We start from the raw sequence: 26,266 nt of genomic DNA, 5'->3' as shown, positions 1-26,266 counted from the left end.
GGCTCGTTTTCTACTAATTTTATATGGAAACGTATACACCGCTTTCAGCTCAAAACGCACCACCAACAGTAAATCTGACGAAGAAATCAGAAGGTAGATATTATTATCACGTCTTTACTTACAATCGAGAATCCCGGTATACAACAATTCCGCATTACCGACCAGGTGTAGAGCTTCACCAGCAATATTGGCTAAACCAATTTCTATTTATATGGACGCCAATAAATAAATAAATAAATAAATAAACAACTGCAATCAATGTGAGTGTGACTAACTTTCTTGGTAAGGGGTAAGAACGGAATATTTTTCTTTAAATTTTTGCGTTGTTGTCCGCCCAGTCCCCCGCGTAGTTCAGTTCCTTTACATAACATTTTTTTTATTACTCAATTTAGGTATAGACATTCATTATAAATCTTCAAGATTTCACCCAAACACTTTTTTGGTACATCTTGCGATGTGGATGGGTTTTAATTTTTACCGTTGTGTTTTGCAACTTTATTTTTGAAATACTCCCATATCAGTTCATAGGCTGTAAACTCAAATCAGCTACTAGAAGCTATTAAACTTCCACATTTTCCTACCGGACTGCTTTTACTATTTCCTAAAGCAAACAATTCAGAAAAACATGCTTTTCTTTTCCAGTGAATTTATTTAATATTTGCCATCGGTGTAAAAATAAAAATAATTGGTTTAATTAACTTCATAAAGCATGTAAATTGAATGAAATTTGCAGGTGTATTCTTTTGTTAAATTTTATTATATTTTAAGATTATTTATACACATTGTTGTATAAAGTTGTGCAGGTGTGATAAATTTAAGTTTTTCGATAATAGAACAATGGATAACATACTCTACTGATATAGAGTATTTATGTGCGAGAATGCGCGCGTTTTACGTAATAGGAACGTGGAGCACCATAAGCATTTTCATAAAAGGTGAATTGAAAAACCGGTATCCGTTTTACTTTCAGTCAAGTGTCGTATACCAATCGTTATACATCCACCATAGCCTCTTCACCCCAAAAAAGGGACAGAGAAATAAGTGTATTAATAATTATGGGAGCAACTGCTCCGGCTCATTTCAGACCTATCTCTATCTATTCTTTATATTGCGCTCGCCGGAAGTGAATGCCGGCCGCAGATATTTAATATGAAAACCATACGATTGTAGACTGTCTATTTGTCCTTGTACGGAATTATTTCGGATTTTAGTACTGAGAAAGTGCGTATAGTAACTTTTGGAAATAGCAGTGTATCCTAATAATCCTAATATAATTTATTTTACTTCGCATTAAATGACGGAATAAATAAATAAAAAAACGCCTGGATTTACTGAAAGAATTCCTTTTTCCTCTGAACATTCTCGACAAGCGTCACGGTTTTTTGCCCTCTCCTTATTCAAAAGAAGCTCTTGTCGAAATTTTTCGTTTTCGGAGGATCCTCCACAATGCTGATGTAACGACTTTTTCATCTGATTCTTATGTCAGCAAGAGATCTGATCATTAAATGGACCTCAAAGCGTTAGCTGATGTATACCTTACTGCACACTTTAGTGTTGTATGACTTGTTACAGCCAGAACCCTCTTTATGCTTTTCGTGACCCTTCGTTGTATATTCCGTACTGACTTCATCTACATTTGAATACCAACCGAGTGATTGTAATTATTATAATAATAACTTTATAAATAGAGATATAGTTTGAACTTTATGTATTAAAGTTTATGATCAATATTTCAGGTCAACGACCAATTTTCATTATACAATACCATTCGCGTAGAATGTACGCAAGTAATTATAGTTGACACAATCGATATTGGTCTTGATATTGGTAGAGATACCTACATAATTTGTTACAAACTAAAACAAATTTACAGAGACGTCAATTTGCACGAGGTTAGCTGAAAAATTCATCTTATCACACAAATCCATCATGCCTCCGGTAACAGGGGAAAAAGCATATTAAATTTATTTCTTATACATTTCTTGTGATCTTTTCAATCTGGGGATTGTTGGTTTTCCTGCTTTACCTATATACTCGATGATAGAAACTTATGGCTACATATCAGAGACATTTCTACTGTAATGATTACGCATTGCAACCTAATTTTTGGGAAGGTTTATTAAAGATTTTTACCAAAATGTGTGTAATTCGAATGTTACAAAACATTTCAAATGTGACAGTTGTGAAACGTAACTAAACAAGTATAAATTGTGCACAACTCTTGTGCAGATAAAGCGCATTTTGTTAACCGAAATAGCTTTTGTTTTGACATCACCAATGGATATATTTCTTGCAGACGTCTCAATCGCTCACTTTGTGAGTACCCTCTTCCGACAATCCGTTCTTGAGGTATAAGGGAATATACCCGATTACGATAAGATGTCGAGGAGGAGGGCTATGGTTGGTAGAAATTAATTTCTTTCGCTGAGACCTTTCATTAGAGTACCATGAAGGATAAAACTAGATCCACTCCCCCCCCCTTCTCCTCCGGCCCGTACTTTGATAAGAGGACAGAATGAAGGGCAGTAGAAAACGGTTCCTTTTGTTGAGAGCTTTAATTAGAATACAATGAAAGATAAAATTAATTTTTAATCCCCCCCCCCTCCCGGCCCCGTCACTCACTGATCTCGAAAAAGAGTCGCACGGGAAAGTTATAGTTTGTACAAACCAATTTATTTCTATGAGACCTTTCATTAGAATATCATGAAGGGTAGAACATGTGTTTCCCCCCCCCCATATTTTCTAAAGATTAACTTGGCACCACTAACGGCATGCGTATGCAAAATCTGAGACCAATTGGTTGTCGTATGTAAAAGTTGTGCACATTTTACTTTCAAAAACAGCATATCAGGAAATAATTCGTGAGGGGAGCTCCCCTTTTAGACAGCGAAATTTGATGGCCGTCTGGCACACCTGCAAAGTATAGGCTACCTACTGCAAAAAAATTCCAGGACTCTAGGACCATTCCCCTAGAAGTAGTTCGAAATGGCAGAAGTGAGTTCGGACGGACGGACAAAACGCAAACAATGGCACATTTTTTTTAATTCTTAAAAAATGCGCTAAAAAATACTGAGAAATACGAAGATTGAAAACATCTCGACACTTTTTTAACGAACATGTTATGTATATCAGATAATTTTAGTTGATGTATATAATATATTACTTCAATAAACGTATATTATTATTTTTTGTTTTTTAGTTCAGATTATTGTGCTCTGTTAGCCAAAAATTATTTTAAATGTTTTTTGCTTTTTTAGTATGTTATATTCGGTCACTAAAAAAGGCAAGAAGAATTTTCTCGTTTGTGGCCGTAGACATAGAGGTTTATTATTTATTAGAACATGTACAAATTGTTATTTATCGTCTGTTTTTTGTGTATATCCAATGGTAAACGTGAAAATAATGTTATATATCTATATACCTACTGCTTTTTGGCACTTATATGAAACATCTACTGGTGTCTCATGACGAGTGCCGATTATCTAAATATATCTCAAATAATCACATAGGATTTTCAATAGGGGAATTTTTTGTCACTCCCCTCGTATTCGGAAACCAGACATTTGATATGGCTCATATTCTATGGCACTGATCCTTGAACTCGTAGAAAACGATTGGCTAAGGTTTGACATCGCCGCGCCGTCTCCTTTTGTTCTCGAATTAGAATACTCACTTGTTTTTATTCATTTATTTTGACCCGAAAAGGAACTTAATATTTGCTAATTTAATCAACATCGTCGCTCAAATAACAAGAAAATTAGCAGTAGGTATTGGCCGGTTTTTACTACATCAGGTAACCGTAATTAAATATACAGTGTGTCCAAGATAAGAATGAATAGCATGACGAAATCGGAATCCATAAGAGATACACCGTCGGTTAAATCAGAAAACAGTTGCGTATTTTAGTGTTTAGTAAAATGATATTTAAAAATTCGGAAATTCCAATCAATTCCGAACGTATTTAAAAAAAACCCAAATTTACCATATTCGCTTATATTTTTTCTGACCTTGTTTTAAAAGATATAAAAAAACAAATAACACATCTTCATAGGGAGTTGATGATGGTTTCTCAACGACGAAACGTCGCGGTGAAAATCTGTGGACGCCATTTTAGTAGAGCTGAAAGGAGGAAGTATTTGTTTTTTGATATCTTCAAAGATCAGAAAAACAGGATATGGTCAATTTCGGTTTTTTCAAATATCTTCGGAATTAATCGGAATTTTCGAATTTTTATAATATCATTGTACGAGTACTAAGTAAGTGTATATCGCCTTATGGTTTCCGATTTCCCACAGTTCATTCTGTTCTTGGGCACACTGTATAAGTGTATAGTGCTTGCGCTCTTGTACAAAAGGAAGAACAATTTTGTTTTGCGTTTTCAACAAAAAAGCGAAATACAAAAAAAATCCTGTATTACTTCGACTCCTCGACTCATCGTAATCGGATATAATTCCTTATATCTCGAGGGCGGATTGTCGGAGGAGGTTACTTACAAAGGGCGATTGGGACCTATACCCATTGGTGATGTCAAAACTTGCAGTGCGAATATCTCGAGATTGGAATGACGGGGGAGGAGGCGTAGGGGCGTTTAATCTGCACAAGAGCTGTGTACAATTTGTACTTGTTTTATTCCGTTACTGCAACAACTTCCTATAAACCTTTCGAGATTGCCATGTTTTGTGTTTATTATTAAATACCATAGATTAAGCATAGCGATCAATGACTAATTATGTAAACAAGTTATTTCCTGTTATTTGTTCTAATCGACTTGACAAAACAACTGAGTTAAAAATGAACTAATTGATTTCCGTTTCCTAGATAATGGGAAAACGACATTTCGATCCCTCAAAAATAAATCTGCTTTGCTTAAAGTGTGAACAACAACAAAAATGTATTTTTTTCATAAACATGGTAAGTAACATTGAAAACTCATACAAACAATAATTAAGAAAGTACATGTCGATTCTCATAAATTATCTTTTTAAAAGATAATGGCGAAATTATGGTAGATAGCTACTCCTACAATTTTCAATATATTTAGTTCGTTTTTGTTTTGCATTAGGTAACTTATACGTCTGGCACTCGGTCTGGCACCTCAACCAAGACGATTAATGTGCGCAATGTCATCTTTGTTATTTATACAGATATATTTTTTTTTAATTGTAACCACAGATACTTCTAATAAAGGAAAACATATTGCATATAAACCTCTCGCCAGGAAAGATTGCCAGTGTGTCATAGAACACTTGATCCCGGCCTACAATCTATGTTTTTCTAGAAAGATGTGAGCGACTTCCGGGATAGTATCGTGTCAATGTTGAACAAAAAGACTTTTCGTTCAACATTGGCACGATCCTATTCCGGAAGTCGCTCGCATCTTTACAAAAACATAAATCGTAAATCGACACAAGGTGTGCTGTGACCGGCAATCTTTCCTGGCGAGAGTTATAGTAAAAATCTAACGTGCGCATGAATTTTAACTCAAGCTGCTTCTAATAAAGTAAAGACAAACATAGGTACCTACATAGAATAAAAATCACATGGAATTTGGAATCAAATCTTCGACGAGTTTCCGATGATTATCGTCTGTGACAATGATTGGACGTCCGCTGCGTGTTTCATCAAAATTGAGGCGTTTTAAGACGATGACTTTCATAGGAGCCACTTTCTCAGCAATTCGATATCCGCAACGTAGTAGTAACCTTCATTGGTATAGTATTAGAACACAATGTCATACTTTCGCTACTCAAAACATCGTTTTCAAACTGCGCAAGCGTATAGAGGATAAGTAGTACTTCCAAATGCCACCAGGCGCGCTCTTGAAGCTCATTTTACTCGCGTTATCAGTGTACGCTTGTATTGTTTTATATGCGGGTTGATAAATTTCATATAATTATCTCCAATTGAGTTCCCCTACACTTACATAACCCATAACATTATCGGTTCGAATTCGTAAGTATTCATCTAACCTCCAAGGAGAGTAGTCATTATTGTTGCTGTCAAAGGGTAAATTTACCAATAAAAGGATCGTTACATGTGGCAACCTTGAAGTAGTATCTACTTGACTTGTACATACAGAGTGAATCAATTTGTTTGTCACAGAACTTCAAGTAAATGTTTTGTTTGTTTTTGTTTTAAAAATTACTCTTAGATAATCCACTGCATTATAATGTGTTCGCAACGTCTATTTTTCTCGAAATGCTCGGGCACTGATAATATTTGCTTCATTTTTTTGCACTGCAATATTATTATTTCTAATTTAAATTGCTTACTCTTGAGCAGCTAAATTAATCAGAACAGAGGTACTTGCATCTAAAAATATTTTGAGATCGCGCGGCACTATGCCAACCTTTTAATGCATGTAACATTTAATTAAAATAACTTAAAAGTTTTTCTTTTCACATACATTGTTATTATTATTAACTCTTAGTATACCTATATTTCTAATTTTACTATATTTCAAATAAAGATAAAGGATTCATCCAAATAAGCCTGGGTGGTGGGGTGGACGGTGTATCCAAAATGGTGGGGTTGAGGAGGATCACTTTAATTAAGATGTATCCAGTCTCTCAGGGACACAAAATAATTTGAAGCTTGCAAAGCTTGTTTGATCAAATTACCCCGCAAACAGGCGTTCGACAAAAGAAATAAAAAAAAATCTTAAATTATGCACTCGACAGTTTTTTTTTCTCTTTTAATTGAATTGAATTTTTTTATTTCCATCAATGAACAATTATAGTTGTCGGTTCCCTTCAAGTCTAAAAGACTTATCTTAATCTGATCTTAATTATCTGGTCGCTCAGCGGTTTGCGATAAGCATGGCGCACATAACCCTGACAGGTTTTGAACTTTTCTTTCGGATACCAAATCTTGATGACAAACAACATTAAGCCGGTGGCTGTTCAGACGGTACAAACTTTTATTGCTCCGTTTTTCGGTTTTTTCAGATAAAATATCGCTAGTCTTGATAACGCCAGCTTCGACAAATCGTTGATCCGATTTCGTCCGATAACAAAATCTCTTATCGCAAACGACCAGATGTGCCTGTCTACATTTTAACACGCAAATTCACGTTTTATAATTAAATAAACCCATAAGGAGCGTTTAAAAAAGCGGCGGGGCACCTCGGTGTGACCCCACGGAGTCATTGGAGTTGACCCATTTTCAATTGGCTTGTTACATGTGGTATATATGTTAACTGTGCAAAGTTTCAACCAAATCGGTCTAAGCGTTTGACAGTTATCGTGGTCACGGACAGACGGACACCATCGACTCCCCTATAAAGCTTGCATCGCTTTGCCCTGCCGCTTAATAAACAAATCTAAACAAACAATACGCAATTACAAATAATTCTAAAAAGAAAAATAACACTACAGAGATACAAATTCAAATGAAATAAACCAATTTTGCGCTTATTTGTAAATAACTCCCATAGATTTGCTGTACTAAATTAAAAAACTTAACATATACAGGGTGTCCCGTCATTATTTTAGGTGTTGAAACCGAAATAACGCCAACGCTGTTTACACATCAATATTTATTTATTCCCGGTTTGTTTTTTTCTGTCATGCATTACATGCATGCATTAAGAATTAACAAAGAAACTACTGAGTGAGTGCCATAGTCAGTATATTTCACATACTGAACACTCTATCCTCAGATCCCAAACAGTTTTGGTCATTCATTCGATCAAAGAGCGGTAGATCGCGTATTCCTGGTGAAATGTGTTATAACAATTCTATTTTTAACACTCCACAAACAATCGTTGACGCCTAATTAACAAAGAAACTACTGAGTGAGTGCCATAGTCACTATATTTCACATATTGAACACTCTCTATCCTCAGATCCGAAACAGTTTTGGTCATTCATTCGATCAAAGAGCGGTAGATCGCGTATTCCTGGTGAAATGTGTTATAACAATTCTATTTTTAACACTCCACAAACAATCGTTGACGCCTTTGCGACATATTTTTCCAGTGTGTACAAACAATCCTTACCGGCCTTCGATAATGACTCCTTTCATGGTAACCTTAACAATCTAATCTTGATTGATCAAATATCTGAAGATGATGTAATCTGTGGTATTAAAAAGCTCAAGAATAAATATACGGCTGGTTCGGACCAAATTCCGTCATTTTTTATAAAAGATTGTGGCAACGTATTAACTCGTCCACTTTTACACATTTATAATTTGGCTTTGAAGCAGTGTATCTTTCCCGATATATGGAAAACTGCCAAGGTGTGTCCAATATTAAAATCCGGAACAAATTCGAAAATTGAAAACTATCGACCGATTTCCATCCTCTGCAATTTCTCAAAATTATTTGAGATAGTACTTTACAAGTTGTTCCATCAAATTCAACAGCAGCTGTCGCAACACCAACATGGATTTGTTAGGAAAAGGTCAACCATATCGAATCTTGCAGCATTCTCCCAAATTTGCTCAGAAATTATTGACGAACAAGGTCAAATGGATGTCATTTACACAGATTTTCAGAAGGCATTTGATCAAATTGACCATGCTATAATTTTAAAGAAATTATCTGATTATGGATTTTGTGTTGGTCTAGTAGATTTCTTAAGATCATACTTGTTAAACCGAAACCAATATGTCTGGTATAATGGCTATGGATCTGTACCATTTACTGCAACCTCAGGTGTGCCCCAAGGATCTAATTTGGGTCCTCTACTATTTTTAATATTTATTAATGACTTGCCCCGTCGTATATCGTCCCATAAGCTGTTGTTCGCCGACGATCTTAAAATTTTTTCTCAGATCACCTGCATAGCCGATTGCATTAAACTTCAACGTGATTTGGACTCCCTACAGGATTGGTGCCGATCTAACAAACTAAATTTGAATGTTTCGAAGTGCAAGACTATGACTTTCTCTCGTAAACGTAATCAACTGCACTACGACTGCACTCTAGCTGGGACCGTATTGGAAAGAGTGAAAATAATCAAGGACTTAGGAGTGTACTTCGACGGTGCCCTAACATTTTCCTACCACAAAACGACATGGTAAAACGCTCAACTCAGACATTGGGATTTATTATTCGTTCAAGCTCCGCTTTTACCGATACGTATACCATGAAGGCTCTCTACACATCCTTGGTTAGGAGCAAATTAGAGTATGGGGCGTTGATTTGGTACCCCCTGTATGTAAAATACGATGAAGCAATTGAATACATCCAGCGGCGTCTTGTTAAATACTTATGCTACAGGAAAGATGGAGTCTTATCCACCCAGGGGATTTTCTCAGCAGATAATGTGTGAACGGTTTGAGCTGCCGCCCCTTAAAACTAGAAGAAAACGTCTCTGCCTATCATTTCTCTATAATATCTTAAATAATAAAATTGATTGCCCGTCTGTGCTCGGGAAAATTGGATTCTGCGTCCCACGTTTGTCCTCAAGATGCCCAGCACCATTTTACCTACCAAGATGTAAGACCAATGTGCTTCAGAGATCTCCAGTGCATTTAATCTGCTCATTATTTAATGACTTATCCACGCCAGTAGACGTTTTTCATGAAGGCTTGGGTCGGTTGTTGCAATCATTAGAGTTATAATTTATTTTCTTTATTAATATCTTGAAGAGTTTTTTTTTTTAATTAATTACTAAACTACTCGCATGTACTTTTGATTTTGCAATTTTTTGGAATATTGTCCTGTTATTGAGTATATATTTACTTGTTTGGATAATAAATATTATTATTATTACTTTGAGATCCCAATTGGAGGTCATAGTACCCATTCTCCATTTAATTGAAAACTTACTGTAGTCTATCTTGAAGTACACAACACACGCACGCACACAAATAAAAAACACTTCTACATTTACGTGTACGTACCATCACAATGGATCTCTCTTTAATTCCACCTTTTTATTGCTTATATTATCCCATGTCGCATTTCAATATCCTTATAAAAGTTTCACCAGCCTATTTCAAAAGTTAATGAACATTTATTCTGAAATTTTTATAATTGTTCCTCCATGATCGGTTATAATTATGAATTATGAACTATAAAATATTCTACGCAAATAAATATACAAAATTTTGCGATTGGTAATTAATAGCGACGAAAACGCAACAGTTCGTTATCGCGAGGTTACGAAGGTTGATGAATGTGTTCCCCGGGGAAAGGTGGTGCACAGAATTGTAACAGAAAAAGGGCCGCTGAAAGTAGGAATTACTGCTGAATAAATTATAAAATAAAGTAGAATCTCAATGAAATATTGAGGTAAATTGTTATTAGAATATGTTGTACAAGGAAACGTGCCGAATTATCACTGCCTGATATATTATATTCATATTGTAACGTGATTTATAAATTCGGGTTCGATTTATATCAATATTTATTAACTAAAACACTATAAAATCCGTACAATTTATATCGATTATTTATATCACTCACACTTCGCAATTTATTTCAGATTTTCGCGCTCGATGTTTCATACGTACTCGTTCGGTAGTAGACTGCCGCGATGTTCGGTCCGCAACCATTTATACACGCAAGCAATGTAAGTCCCGAACATTCTCGAATACGCGTAGAAAATTCCAGAGCGCCAAAGGCGACGTCATGTCTGGAGCATTTCCGGTACAATATAGCACAGTCCTTTCGATAGGTACGCAACCCCTCGTAAAGCGCTAATTTAAAATTGCAATAGTGTTTACGTTGGTTGATAATGTATTTTTTTACAGGAATAATGTCCCGCCATCGCATATCAGAGGACAGGGAGAAACAATCAGTCGAAATATCGGACGAAGACAACGATGGCAGTTTACCTCAATCGTACGTCGTAATGAGATTTGATAAAAATATACCTGATGCGACACTAGAATGGATAGTTGACAAGATCCACACGTTAAGAACGAACGGTGGCGGCGAACTTCTGGTATTAAAGCAGCCTTACAAAGAATCCGAGGTAAATTTGTTCTCGATACCGTTTCGAAGTGACCGTCCCTATTTTAATAAAACACAGTCCACCTAATCCCGTACATACCATTATTTTCATCTCACGTTTTTTTCTGGCATTCCTTGCAAATTCTTCGCTAACAATAAAACATTCCAAGGGCGTCGTCCTTCACATATCTGCGTCGACGATAAAATTCCTCGAAGCCGCAGAGGAAATGGAAATAATGAAATGCGACAAAAACGGAGTACGTCGCGAATTTACGGTGAGTAGTTTGGAGGACTTCTTGCCGGACGGAATGCACGTCGACGATTTTCTGACGACCGCTGAAAAACAGAAGATCATAAAACACGAATTGGAAAATATTCGTGCTCTTCCGGTGGAAGGCTGTATTCCCGGATATCCACAGTATACGTTATACGAAGGGCAATCGATACTTCATGTGTGTCTTGTAGAACATCTTATTAAAGCTATATATCCCCTGCACGATGTTGAAAGTTTGAAGAAATTAGGGAAACGCTGGTACGCGACCCTGTTCGACCCCCAACCTCTGGGTAAGTACCAACATCAATCTTTACAAGCCCTTCCTGTAACGGAAACGCAAAGTTAAATAAAATAATCAGCTTTGTCAAGCAAACGTCTACCTCTTGTTTCTCCGTTAGTGGTGCGGTATCATTACCATTTTCATTTGCATTATCGGCGTAAAGGGCTGGCACGGACATCTGGATTCTAAACTACCCGTGTTAATAATCCACTAACTTCGCTGTAAAGCTGTCGACAATGACGCCTCTAACGCCACTATCCTTATCCGTTGATCCCAGGCTTTACTGTACTTCCCCGGCAAATACGGAATTTGGCCCAGAATTTCATATTAAATTTTAGTTGATTTAACATTTCCTAATTTAATGTTTCGGGTTTTGTGAAATACCTAAGGGATAATACACCTTTATGGTGCGTACGTAAAACACGCGCTGCTATTGTTATTATGAAGGAAATGACAATATATTCAAATGTCTTTCGATCCATTCACGTTGATGGTCGCTTGAAAGCTCGCATACATAAACGCTCAGTTTATGTGGCGGAAGTAACATGCAGATAAAGCTAGATTTTAAGGGACAGATTTTCAGTTTTTAACGGTTATCAAAATTATTCCCCGAAATGTTTCGTGAAATATTTCTTCGATATTTTTACATTTTCATTTTGTAAAGGAATTTAGGAAATATTTTGTTATTGAAAGGTTTTCACGTTAATCGAATTTGATATAAACTCACTATTGGGTTAGATAAAACATATGGCGCCCTTCTTTTGTTTCTAAGGAACGATTTTCGTCGATTTTACTCAAGATAAAATATTTATCTACGTGAGCGAGTTCAGTTTTAAAATAAGAAAGCTTATGACTGTAAGAAAGTAGTCATGATGCGATTCAGGTTAGGGGTATAAGGGAAACATTACATTGGCGTGAGTTTGTCATGAGATTAAGACAATAGTTGCATATACAAATACTTGGCTACAATATTATATTATTATCCACGAGAAGAGAGGTTTTGAACATTGTATATCAAATGTTCCAATTGCTAACGAAAAACGAAATGCACCCTATGTATCTCCCAAATGGTTAATGCTGGATAAAAACTAAACATAAACAAACTTTGAATCCAACCAAAGGAATGGTATCACTAAAATTAAATACAAATTCCCAAGTCATGACACGAAAGTACCCAAAATCCTTTGTTCGGGTCCGTTCGTCAATAAATTCAATACAAATCTCTTTCATGCAAATAATTCTCATAGGACGGTTCCTTTAGGAATATTAATATTACTTTAAATAAAGTTACTATGCAAATTCCTAAAACAGTCGACTCAAAAATTTAGTAACTTGCAGGTATCAATGTGGATGGCATTCCCTTTAGATTATAATTGGTCTTATCTTTCCTTGAAAAAGGCAGTTTCAACTTCAAAATATGGAAACAGACCGCTTTTGGTAGTACAGCCGACTTTTCTCGCTAGATGGAAAAGTTAGCGGAATAAATGTCCGTATGAATTGCGAGTACAAGTAAACCGGATTCAAACTCTCGAAAGCAAGGCGCGAGATCTTGCTTATGTACAGGAATAAAAGGCCAATTTTTTACTGTGTTGATATTCATTTTGCCCAATTTCCTTGGCATGCATGTCGTCGCTGTCATCGTTCCCCCAAGCTTATCTTCTATAGCTGCTGCGGCATATGCTTCGTCGCGAACATGACACATGCTCCTTTCCTCCGCTCATCGTAGTAAGTAGTTTTTTAGGTATACGCATTCTGCCAGCCTTATAAACAATGTGCGTTCCTCTGACGGTATCGCAGATACGTCCAGCTCTTCGTACCGAGGTGGTCATCTCATATTCATCGTCCCCTATAACCACCCAACTTTTTAGGTGCCGTCAGCTCTGTTGCCCTCGATTTCAGTGTGCTTAATTACCCGCTCTTTTCCAACCTGCTCCGCTTCATTAGTCACGGAAAGTGCCATCTCTTTTTCGCGCCTGGTGCCCTCTTCCAAAATTTCACCCGTGGAGATATCCTCCATGTTTGCTAGACGACCTCTCAAGTATTGACCGAACGACCCGCACTACTCTTCAACCGCGTGTATCTCTCAGTTTCTCGATGTCCTCTCGCTTGATGATGATGCTAACTCACAGGTTTCTGTATCTCCGTTTGTAGCTTTGTGTCCTCGGGCTTCAATTAATTCGGAGGCGGCATTCATTAATTCCAGGACGGATACCGTTCGTTTTGGTATTCTTTGTAATGAACAGATACTGCTTATCAGGCAGATTTTGTTGTTAATGAGTTTGGAAGTTCGTTTGGAGTCCAGTTTTCCCATATTCCGGTTTCATGCCATCTCAGGTTCGTTCCTACGAACTAGGACTTTTCAATCTCCTAGGTGATGGTCACAAGGGCGGCAAGCTCTTCCTGAGTGGACATCTGCGCGAGTGGGGCCCTTACCCTCTCGGCCATTTTTATCGGCAATTTGTACAGAAAACTAATACTATGCGATCAAAAATGAGTTGCTGTCGAGTCGCCTTTGAAATTTTTGTTTACATGGAAAATCGTACTTAACTTGAACTTCCAAAGGCGACTAGACAGCAACTCATTTTTGATCGCCCGTTAGTAGTGTTTGGAAGATCGAGTACGATTACTCAAGATTACGTAATCCGACGGTAAATGTCAAGTCATGAAGTCCACACAATCGACCGCTGCAGCCGCGCGACGAAGTACAACATGCAGTTCAATATGTCCATCCTTCTAGACATTACAGACATTTACGGTCTCTTTCAAAATAACCCGAGACAGCCTCGTTTTTCTTAACTCTTCCTGTTTAAGCAAAAACCAATCTCGCTAGTAAATTCAGGATCGTCATTAACCCGATTCCTCTACGTCGCCAGAACTGATAAAACACCTGCATCTCTTATCTCGCACTTGACATTGTTTGTGATAAACTAATTAATTCTTGTCCGATAACAATTTTTTATCAACACTTGACCAGATAAAAGTTTAAACTCACGTAAAAATTTCGATTAAATCTTCCCTTAGTTACCAGTTTTAAATTTCTACTACAAACTAAATATATATAACAAATACAATTAAATTAAACAATTATCGTAGGTAATTGCACAAGTGCATCAAAATTACCGATAATTTTTTTGAAAGCATGTTGTCTAAAAACTGCATGAGTTTATTTTCATATTTTGGCGAAAGAGCCCGACACCGAAGGTGGAGGGCTCTTTTAACAAAATATGAAAATGACCGAATGCAGTTTTTTACTGACAACCTGCTTGAATAAAAAATTATCAGGTTTATTTTGATGCACGAGTGTAATTTAGGGGAATATTTCCCGAACAAGCATTACTTGTAAAAAACTGACGTTACCTACTTATAATTTGTCGGTGTATTGTGAAATTGTCCAAAGGAGTTACCAGTTGCCATGGATATGGACAGTGCAATTATCGCAGGGCTCTTTCGCTTTCTACAGTGCAATTATCGCTGTAATTGAGCGATAATTGCACACCTCATATGGCATTTATGACATATGAGGGAAATATTCGACTAAATTTACAATCAAAAAATTATAACTACAATTCAACCAATTTTTCCAATTCTGTGACTATTTGAAAAAAGTCCCTAGTTCTTATAAAATAAATTGAACTATGTTACATACAGGCTGTCCTGATTGCTATTTCTGATATTCAGACCGAAATTAACAATACGTATTTTGTATACTAAAAGATGGCTCGCTCTCATCTTCGGCATAGTTTCAACCTAAAGATACGACACCCCCATGTAGGTTACACAACAATAGATTTTAATTATATCTAAATGTACTACCCATGAAATGCGTAAGGTTAGCAATCTGTTGCTTGTGTATATCTGTGGTTTGTAAACAGTAAATGATGTCTTATAGATGAAGATCACAAAGAACTTTAATTCATAGGTTTAAACTCCCACTACTGTTCGAATTTACCGTAATTCGCAATTTTTTGCGAAACACGATTTCTATTATTACAGAGTGACCAATTATACATTACAACCTCTTACCATAAATTACAGGTGGTCGACTTTACTTCGCTGGTACGACATGTATTCAAATAACCTCAGATAATTCAATTACACCTGTAACCGGCTGGTTACTTTTCAACTCTCCTTACAGTCTCTTCTCAAAATATTTTATTTAGGGATGGTTCTTCTTATAAAAAGTAATGGTTGTTGGGCGCCGGCTAGCTTCAGTCGATAATCAGTCGATAATTCTTCTGGCCTCAAGGAGAGGGATAAATGAATAAAAATCAATAATCTTTATTAAAACCTGTTAACTTCTTTTTCTCTTAGAAATCGCCTTTTAACTGTAACACATATTAAGAGAAATGGGGGCGAGGCGGTACTTTCCTGTAAAAGTAGGGTTAACTCATTCATACACAAAAAGTCACTGCATACAAAGGAAAATCTGTATTTACTACGTGAATTAAAATCAAAAGATTTACTCTCAAACCGATGAGTACAAAAAGAAACTTAATTCGGGTTTCATAACTTATCATACAATTTAATCGAAAGTCAAAACAAAACTGCTGTAAATGCTTGTAGTAACGCTTTCCGGCTCGAGTCGCCTTTACAAACACACCACTTTATAATGTTCTATAAATAAACTACAATGCAATAATTCTACCACGGGACTAATAACAACGCAAAATAACTACAACGCAATATTGTTTATAAATACCTCTAGTTCATAAGTGCACCAGGACTTGGAGGATAACTTTGTTTCACAATTGATGTGGAAGTCGAATGAATTCGGATCGCCCACTGCAGGCTGCTATTCGCTTTTTAGTTGGACCAATCACAGGCAGGCTGGTTTATCTTGGTCTTCGCTTGGTACTCTCTAAGCTGGACTACGCACGGACCGCAGACAGAACAAGCGCCAAGGAATACTCGCCTTCGATAATCTCGCAACTTTCCAATTTTCTTCTTTGCGCCTTGAAAAATCGTCTTCGTCTTCTGCGTTGACTCGATCGAGATGATTTCACTCGGTTCTTTTGCTTCTTTTCTTACAAAGATCGCCTTAACGCTCTATTATTAAATTCCGCGCTTATAATTTGCGGGCGCGACTGACATAGATGTTGCTCCGTAAAAAGGCGGCGGGCAACTCCCTTCTGGTGCTTGAAATTCCCGTATTTATACTTTCGAAGTTTGTATCCACTGACCTCAATTCACTTTATCGCACAAACTCTCACACGTATAAATAACTTGAACGTCCGTGACTTAAGCTTTTGACACTTTGGCAGCAGTAGAAAACAGATGTGTTTAAGTGGTCCTACTAGCTCTAGATTAATTATTTACAATGACTCGGACTTTGACCTTAGCGTTAATACTCGTTATTTTTATGCAGTTTTTTTACCCTAATTTACATATTTACATACGATTAATGCAATTCAATTTACGTCGCGATTATTACTTATGTTTAATTCTCTTTCTGCGTCATGGCGGCTATATTTGAAATGCATACTCGGCTACAATAACTTGAAATAAACAATTCTCCTTTAAATGCATTCCAATTCAGTCACATCATTCGTACTTGGGAGTCATGATTTCATTTAGACTGACTACTGCAATTACATAAAATATAAAACTTTAAATAACAAGTACAGAAATACTGTTACACACCCCGCGCTAAATTACAGGTTGTTGACTTAACTTCGCTCTAGGTGCAACGTTTCGGCACGCAACCCTTTCCACCAATAAAAACTCATCTTCCCGTCTAATCGAATTGTATTTATTTTATTTTATTTATTTTAGACTCGATAACAACGACTCCAAAATAAATAAAGTCAGGACAACTTGCCCACATAATATAAAATCGAAAAAAAATTTGAATCAAATAAAATCCGTTAACGGACTCCCGTGACATGGTCTCGTTTGATTCCCCTCAAGTGTAGGAATGCGAACTTTCTAGTACCCCTGTGTGCTCCCTCAACCCTATCAGTACTTGGAACCGCTCTCAAAGCGCATATCTCTTAAACGTCGGCCAAACCTGTGTAATTTTTGATCTTGTCACGCAAAACCTTCCTTCTCCTAACTGGAACGTTATCATGCATACGTTTGATAGGACAAATTCTCACTGGTTTTTACAAGACTAATTAAAATTTTTCATCTTATACATTTGTAAGCGAGCTATAGTGGCGTGGTGCATTGAGGCGAGTAACTACTGATTTTCGTTTGGGATGTGATTTGTTACTTTGCGGACGAATTTAGTCGATTAGAATTCGAAAGATTAAGTGCGAGGTTAATGTATATTAATCAATCGCAAAATCGCACAAATTCCAGAGAAAATTACGAGTAGCGTCTGTTAGAAGAAATGAAACTTCTGATTTACCGCGTTGGCCCATCTAAGTACGAAGATTTTTTGCAAACCCGCCCGTGTTGCATAAGTAAAACCACGAATGCGCAATATACAACTTCCGTATTTGTGGAGCAATTTTATCAAAATTGTTATGGTATCGTCCTACTCATCTAAAGGCCCTAAAACCATGTCAATAATACATATATATTATTATAAAACTGTTTCCGGCGCGCGCACTGCTACCAATTAGAATGTGCGATTTATTTACACCAATCACAATCATAGGAATGGACTTACGAGCATGGTCTATGATTTTAATGTGGAAATGAGCGGTAGACGTAAAGTACTCATATCAGTGTTAACAATAGAATCTCGGGAACATGCAAAAATATTGCTTGAATGCGTAATTAACTAGATTAAATTTACCCGTTTAATTCCATATCCCTTCTAGTCTTATTGTTTTCTGGATTATCTCCGTATATACCTATATAAACAGGGGCTAAAATTGTTCTACCGTAACATATTGTTCCATTACAGTAACGGCTTTTCCTATACAGACAACTTCATTAATGTGAAAACTCTTCTTTTAAAAGATTAGTTGAACTCGTTACAGTAAAAAGCTCATTTACTTTTTTTTTAGAGGAAATAAGGTTATATTTCGGAGAAGCTATCGCACTTTATTTTGCTTTTTTGGGATTCTACACGGCAGCCCTGGTCTTCCCTACGTTTCTCGGTTTCCTGCAGCTTTTCGTCTCGCACGAGACCGTTCCGTTCTTTTGCGTCTTCAACGTGGTATGGGTCACGGTATTGCTCGAGGTACGTATAATCATATTATCCTGATTGTTATGTTGCGTATAAAATTTACATCGTTATTGCATCACAATTCAGTTTATGTAATTTAGTTACGCCCTGTAATCCTCGGGGTGAAAGTGCCGAGATTAAGTTATGAAAGCAACTCTCCCTTTAGCTTGTAGGTAATCAATTACCTACAAAGGTTGGCTGGTATTACGTCTATAAAAGGAGATGTAATTTATCTTGTGCTTTATCTTGTACTTGATGCTTTTAAATATTCTGTTTTAGTTGTGGCGAAGGAGGTCTAACGAGCTTGCTTTTCAATGGGGAACAATCGGCATGACAAGTTTGGATGAGCCCAGGGGGAACTTTCACGGACGTATGGGAAAGGATGCAGTTACGGGTCGAATTCAACCCCAATATCCGCGATGGAAAACCACCGCCAAAGTAAACCTTGTTGCACTACTTTGCAAAGATCACAGGAAACTTGTTTCAGTTGTACTTTGTCTCAATCCCCATCGTTATAGCTTGCATGCTGTTCGCATCAGTGTTTATGTTGGCATTATTTTGGGTGGAAGATTACATGAAAGATTTAGGAACGCCGTTAGCCGAGCAGCTGATGAATTTGCCAAGTATTATTTATTCCATATTGGTGTTCATTATAAACGTTAAGTATAAAACATTGGCAACGTACTTAACGAACTGGGGTATTTATAGAGAATTGGCTTGTACCTTTCCAATGTTAACTTTTCAGAAAATCATCGTACAGCATCGCAATTTGATCGTCACCGTGTGATTAAATTGATAATGTTTGAATTTGTTAATACCTTCATGTCTCTGTTTTACATAGCTTTTGTGAAACAAGACCTTGAGATACTAAAAACCCAACTGGCTACTATGTTGATCGTTCAACAAGCGATCAATAATATTCAAGAGGTTTTAATTCCTCTCTTTATTAAAAAGTACACGCAAAGAGTATGGTGACCGGAATCACATACAGTTTCACTACATGCTTTGTTGCAGACACAACAGAACATAAGCGTCAGCAAGGAAGTTGAAGACAAATGTGAAAACATCAATTCCCGTGAAATTTTAAAGCACATCCCTGAAATTCGTAGTGATGACACTCGCATAGCGGAAGCCGAAAAGGAGGACCTCATGGACGTTTACGAAGAGACTTATGACGATTATTTAGAAATGTACATTCAATTCGGTTACGTAGTGCTATTTTCTTCTGTGTATCCTTTGGCAGCGTTCTGGGCCGTCGTAAATAACTTTGTGGAAATCAGATCCGATGCTTTTAAACTATGCAAGTTCAATCGACGCCCTTTCTCCAAAAAAGTGAAAGATATAGGTGCCTGGCAGGTATGTCTCACCAACACTTTCCGCACGTAGACTACAGCGATCTATTTTAGAAAGCCTTCGAGGTCGTCGGCGGGCTCTCCATCTTAACGAACTGCGGTTTGATGTTCATAAGCTTTCACCAACGCAAAGACGCATACTTCTTTGACCAATTGCAATGGCTCGTCATGTTTGTGGCACTGGAGCATTGCTTGTTGGGTATACGTTACCTGTTACACATCGCAATTCAAGACAAACCGGAGTGGGTGCGAGTCGCTCTTGCTAAAAAATACCACGCGTCGAAGCAGGCGTTGAAGAATGAGGTAATTCAATTTTGACGATTTCGTAAAATTGTGCCAATTTAGTGGATCCGGTTAATTTGTGTGACGGCGGAATTATTTCCGGTGTTACCTTGCGAGGGGAAATTTATTCCTATTTCGATTATTAACGTGCATATGAAGATGACTTATTGATTTTACACATTTGGATTTGAGAACGTAATTTCGAATCCGTTGCATGGATGGCACAATTAATTACAGTGATAGTTAATCACAATTTATAGGATTTGATCCTTCATACTCACACCTTTGGAACACTACTGCAGTACCTAGTTAACATAATTGTTCTAATCCAGGATCTCTTTTTTTTGCAGCAATTATTGAAGAATCGCGGAATTCTTGCAAGAAAATTCAAGACAGTCTCTTCGCGACCATTTAAAAGCTAACAAGGACCCTTTTACGCTTACGGCTCTATCACTGCTTGTTAAATAGTCCTTTATTTATTTATTGCATTCAAGGACACCGTTGTTGATATTACTGATACTTAATAACTTGTTAATAAACTTTTTATAGTTCTAATGTTTGTTCATTTTATAACTATGCGCAGTTTCGAATGCAGTGTAACAGCAGTTAAATTTGTTTGTTGTGGTACGTTCGATCTTCTAAACCGGATTTCCGACCTGGTGACTGACAGTGTATATAAGAAGTATACAAAGGTAGGCCACGGCTAGCCAGAAACGTTTATTTAATTATTATTGGGCCGGTTTTACAATTACACCTATTCGCAGAATATTCTTGGAATAATTGCCATAGTAACAAGTATCCCATTGGTTGACGCAATGGTAACCAACGCAACCATCGACGTTTATTCGAGGTATAGCTTATTCTCAGTATATCCCTGCATTGTAGAATTGATCCTTAAAAGCGTTCTACAAACGCGGCGTTTTTGGAAGACGGCGTTGGACGCCGCCTTCAAAAAAATCCGCGTGTAGGTTCAAGCTGCTGTTTACTTCCCGGCAGTCCGACTTCCATCGCCGTTGATTTCAGGCTCTGTCTGAATTTCTGGGCTTCCATCACCTAACAAAATGGCAAACACTAAAGAGATTTATCAATTTGTACGAACAACATTCAGCACTGTGGAAAATTAAAAGTTCTGAATATATGAACAAAAATTTTAAATCCGCCGGTTACGGTACTTTAGTTTCATTCAACAAAGACTTTAAATGACCAGGCTAATGATAGAGCATGGGTTACGAAGAAAATTAAGTATTTAAGAAACTCGTTCCTCAAAAAACTAAAAAAAGTTCTAGGCTTGTTAAATAGTCCTTTGTTTGAATAATTATTTCTTGCATTCGAGGAAAGGACACCACTGATACTAGACCGGGAGGCAGCGTACATAGTAACTAAACCATAAGCGACAAAAAATTCGACAATACAGGCTGAAAGTACGTTGAAAACTAATAATAAAATGACTCGTCTGCCAGTCGTAAGTGGCAGCATTAACTTGGGGCGGCGCTGAATAGGTGACTTCTTTAGGTGATCAACTAAATTACCAAACTATAAGGGTCACGGAAAAGATTTGTATCAAGAAATCCCATTTTTTCCATAGTTTTCAAATATGCTATGGCAGACGATTTCAAGTGCAGCGTTGGTAGCGAAAGATGCCCTCCAATGTAGGGAAAAACACCCCTGAACTAAACCATGAGGACCGTATAAAAATTATACATAAAAAATTCCTCTTTTTGTCACTACTTTAAAATATATCCTGGTAGACGATATTAAGTGTAGCTTTAATAGTGGCAGACGTCTTAGAAGTTAAAAAAATTAGGTATAGTAAATCCCAGCGAGTGCGAGCGTATGAGAGATAAGCGCGCGAGAGCACAACGAACAGAGATAGCTATAGATTTACGCACCGCTTGGAGTTACCAAACGAATTAAATTAGGGAAAATAATAAATTGTTTATTTCGCGATAAGATTGTCGGTATTTCTTAAATTCTTCTCAGACTGAGAAACAGAAAACTTGAAGAGAAAAGAAGATAGATCTTCAGCTCGTTCTAAACTATCCTCTGACTCCAGTTTCGTTGTCTCTATGCAACATTGATTGATCGATGATTAAAATCGACAAGTTTGTTTTGCTGAAACTTTTTCGGAAGTATGATTTCTTCAAGTGCTCCTAGTCCATCGCCAGTTGTAGATGTTGTTTTAATCGATGGATTATTTTTTTTGCATCTTTTAAAAGATCTCCGGTAAACCTTTGAGCGATTTTCTGAACACATCCTCGGCAAGATTTGTGCTGTGTCAGCGAGAGAAGTACATCTTACTTTTGACAGATAGTTACCCCTTCCATGAAGGACGCAGAACAGGATCTTTGGGATCAAAATAAGGAAAGATTACAATCCTACTCAATTTCTGTTTCCACTCAGAAGCAGCCTGCAAATTTCATAAAACCACTTCGCAATGATAGCTCAAAGCCTCTCTTATAGATTACTTATACCGTTCATAGGCAAAAAAGACCTGTTGTGCTTTACTTGGAAGGAAAGTTGTGTTTGCCACATATGAAGATAAGTGCTATAAATTTGTGACAAGGGAAGATGATGTGGTAAAAACTGAATTGTGCTGCAGCCACTAAGAGGCAGATTCTCGAATAATTTACCATTTTGGTAAACTACCAACAAGTAGCAAAGTCATTATTAGCGCTTCCGATATGGATATTGCTGTTATTGCTTTGGGAAATGTAAAATTGAGGCTACCATCAAGGTATAGATGGAAGTAGGTCTCTTTTCCAATAACACGCAGAAATTCATAAATCTTCGAGAGATGTTCGTGAATTTGGGTGTTAATGTGTGTAATGCGCAGGGTAACGCGTTACCGGGTTCCCACGTATTTACCGGATGTATGACTTGTGTATGGCCCTCATGGTTTAGTTCATCTCAATTTGGGCGAATGCCACCGAAAAATGTCTGAGTTTCTACAATCCGTTTGATTGAAGTGGATGGAAGTATGTGAATCAGAAGTTTAGAATTAAATGGTTTGAAAGATCTCAGTAGTCAGTATCCTATCGCTATCTCTGTTGGTTATGCTCTCGCGCGCTTATCTCTCACACGCTCGCACTCGCTGGGATTTACTATACCTAAATTTTTTTAACTTCTAAGACGTCTGCCACTATTAAAGCTACACTTAATATCGTCTGCCAGGATATATTTTAAAGTAGTGACAAAAAGAGGAATTTTTATGTATGATTTTTATACGGTCCTCATGGTTTAGTTCAGGGGTGTTTTTCCCTACATTTGAGGGCGTCTTTCGCTACCAACGCTGCACTTGAAATCGTCTGCCATAGCATATTTGAAAACTATGGAAAAAATGGGATTTCTTGATACAACTCTTTTCCGTGACCCTTATAGTTTGGTAATTTAATTGATCACCTAAAGAAGTCACCTATTCAGCGCCGCCCCAAGTTAATGCTGCCACTTACGACTGGCAGACGAGTGATTTTATTATTACTTAGTTTTCAACGTACTTTCAGCCTGTATTGTCGAATTTTTTGTCGCTTATGGTTTAGTTACTATGTACGCTACCTCCCGGTCAATACTTAATAACCTGTTAATAAACGTTTTATAGTTCTAATGTTTGTTCATTTTATATCTACCTATGTCATATGTGCAGTTTCGAATGCAGTGTAACAGCAGTTAAATTTCTTTGTTGTGGTACGTTCGATCTCCTAAACCGGCCTTCCGACCTGGTGACTGACAGTGTATATAAGAAGTATACAAAGCTAGGTTTTAAACAGGCCACGGCTAGCTCAGAAATGTTTATTTAATTATTATTTACTTGCATTTTTTCCCAGAGGGGATCCCAATTGCAGAAAACACAATGTCATATGATTTAGATAAATATAGTAATGTCGTTATACTACAAGGGTACATTCTCGTTAGGATTAAAATGTTTTCATTCGTTCTTCTATTATGTGAATAGGTTCCCCGTGTAGGGGCGGGGAGTAGAACCTACCGCAGAGGCAATGCGTGTCGGAAGTGACTAAACAACGGCCAGTCAGCCACAATCCCGGCGCTGAAGTTTTGGTGGGTAAAAGGCGTTAGTGGTTTGACTACCAAACCAGACCGTATACTTTGAAGTACCAGGGGGCGAACCCGAGGCTTTCCCTTGGAACCGTGTTGCGAGGCGACTTGGATTCTCGGGACAATAAAGTTTTTTGTTCTTCGAAGAGTAGGCCACCAGGGATTGTGAAGATTCTCCCACCCTAGCGTTGTAGTGGTGGGTTTGAATCCTTAGGGAGTGCATTAATTGCTTTTTATATCAATTTAATACCATTTTGAGATTCCCACTATTGCATCCTTTCACGATAAGCAGTGTAACATGACATTTCAGCCTCCGTATCAAAGCCAGTACTTCTTAGCTGGGTAGGTGCCATTCCTGTATCCTGTACAATACTGTATGCCATTTTTCATCCTTCAATCAAGTAAATAAAACACATGAATGTAACCGTGAATTTAATCAGATTTAATAATAATAATGTTTCTTTATTAAGCAAAAATAAAACATAAGAAAAACAATCTCAAATTTAAAGAAAAATTGCTTAAAAGGTGGGAGATCGGCCAAAGGCCGCTTTTACTCCTACCATCTGTACATTAAGCGACGTGAATTCATAATCCATAAAGAAAACAAAAATAATACTTATGCACAACAATAAGACAGAAGTAAGGTAAAGAAAATTAAAAACAAAGAAAACAAAAGATTAAATGGACATTTGTTTCTCTGTACGTAACATACTCTTGAAATTATTAACACGTTTGCAGTTGATATAATAATTAAAATAATTGCTTAATATCTTGCATGATAAATATGAAAAGCAATTTTCAAATTTGTAGGGCCATGAGTGAGTAATACTCATTATCCCTCAAAGATTTGCTGTGTAATCTATTACATTTTTTGAGAACCGTATAAAGGTAGAATGGTTCACATGAAGTAGGTAACAATATGAAATATAGTACCTACTAGCGGTATAACGGAAATTCTTGAAAGATACTGCATTTTATTATACCAAGGTGCCACTTGGTACAGTTGTTCCTTAGAACCATTTAAACGATTTGACCCGAAGAACACTTGACATTTTCCGTGTGGGTAGATTTTTAGAGGGGGTGGGGTGATTTATTGTAACATTAAAAAAAACTAAATATGGCCTAGAGACGAGATCTGGGTGTCGATTTCGTATGATTTTAACCCGAGAAATCCAATGGTAGCGCCAGAAATGTAATCCGGATACCGGAAGTCCGTGAAAAGCCGCCATTTTTAGAAAATGACAGACTTTTGATCGAATTATATTTTTAAGGCACACCAGGTCGTGTAAGGTGTCTAGACTTATGTTTTTGGGGTCAGGGAATTCATTTTTGATAGCAAATATAACCGACTGGCATCGGAACTGCATGAGAGGCTTCCCTACTATACTTTTTGAAGACGTCGCACGCGGTGAAACCCAAGATAGGTATTCCAAAGTTGTAATATATAAACTTATAATATTTTATTTAATAAAAATACACATTAACAAAACCTAAGTATATTAAAACATGGGGTAAAAAATGTTTAAGCCGATGAAGAATCACCAAGTACATCGCTGATCTCCTCTGAGATTGCGTTATCACCACTGAAAAGGAGTTTTACATATAAATATTAAAGGTTCGGTAGTAAATTATATCGAAAGTATACAATAGTCTCCCATACATTTTTGGCATGCAGAGGAACATGGTAATCCGTGTCGCCGCAGCACGAGTTGGAGGAGCACGTAAGGAGAGCGGCGTATGTCGCTGGCCATATCTGGGGATGTGCAAACCAGCTGATGAGAAGCTCTACTAGTCCAGAAGGATGGGGATGGACTCTTGAAGCCAAAGGCAGGAAGGTTCTGTAGTCCAAGCTGCCACAAGTATGGAAGGCAGTCCGTGCTCTGAACAGGTGTGGCTGCGCAGAGACCCTTCGGTGCAGCTGCCGGCGACACGGATTGCCATGTTCCCCTGCATGCCAAAAATGTATGGGAGATTGCTCAAACAAAGGGTAAGAATATTGTATACT

General features: G+C 37.2%; 1 protein-coding gene across 1 annotated transcript; it reads left to right on the top strand.

Moving 5' to 3' along the window:
* Positions 1-10,496: 10,496 nt before the first annotated feature.
* On the top strand, positions 10,497-20,766 carry LOC116170468 (anoctamin-10). Its single transcript, XM_031486896.1, has 10 exons — positions 10,497-10,628; positions 10,705-10,928; positions 11,077-11,470; positions 18,417-18,592; positions 18,857-19,015; positions 19,065-19,275; positions 19,323-19,543; positions 19,592-19,933; positions 19,984-20,232; positions 20,562-20,766. The coding sequence occupies exons 1-10, from the start codon at positions 10,583-10,585 to the stop codon at positions 20,631-20,633; spliced, it is 2,094 nt and encodes a 697-aa protein (XP_031342756.1). The 5' UTR covers positions 10,497-10,582; the 3' UTR covers positions 20,634-20,766.
* Positions 20,767-26,266: the final 5,500 nt, after the last annotated feature.

This window comes from Photinus pyralis, unplaced genomic scaffold (assembly GCF_008802855.1).
Source record: "Photinus pyralis isolate 1611_PpyrPB1 unplaced genomic scaffold, Ppyr1.3 Ppyr1.4_LG5, whole genome shotgun sequence".
NCBI classification, from domain to species: Eukaryota; Metazoa; Arthropoda; class Insecta; order Coleoptera; family Lampyridae; genus Photinus; species Photinus pyralis.
This window is presented reverse-complemented; position numbering and strand designations above follow the sequence as displayed.

Bases quoted from the DNA above. Each gene is read 5' to 3' on its own strand.
- LOC116170468 (XM_031486896.1), top strand. From the start codon at position 10,583: ATGTCTGGAGCATTTCCGGTACAATATAGCACAGTCCTTTCGATAG. The intron at 10,929-11,076 runs GTAAATTTGTTC...AAACATTCCAAG, and splicing joins AGCCTTACAAAGAATCCGAG to GGCGTCGTCCTTCACATATC. The intron at 18,593-18,856 runs GTACGTATAATC...ATTCTGTTTTAG, and splicing joins GGGTCACGGTATTGCTCGAG to TTGTGGCGAAGGAGGTCTAA.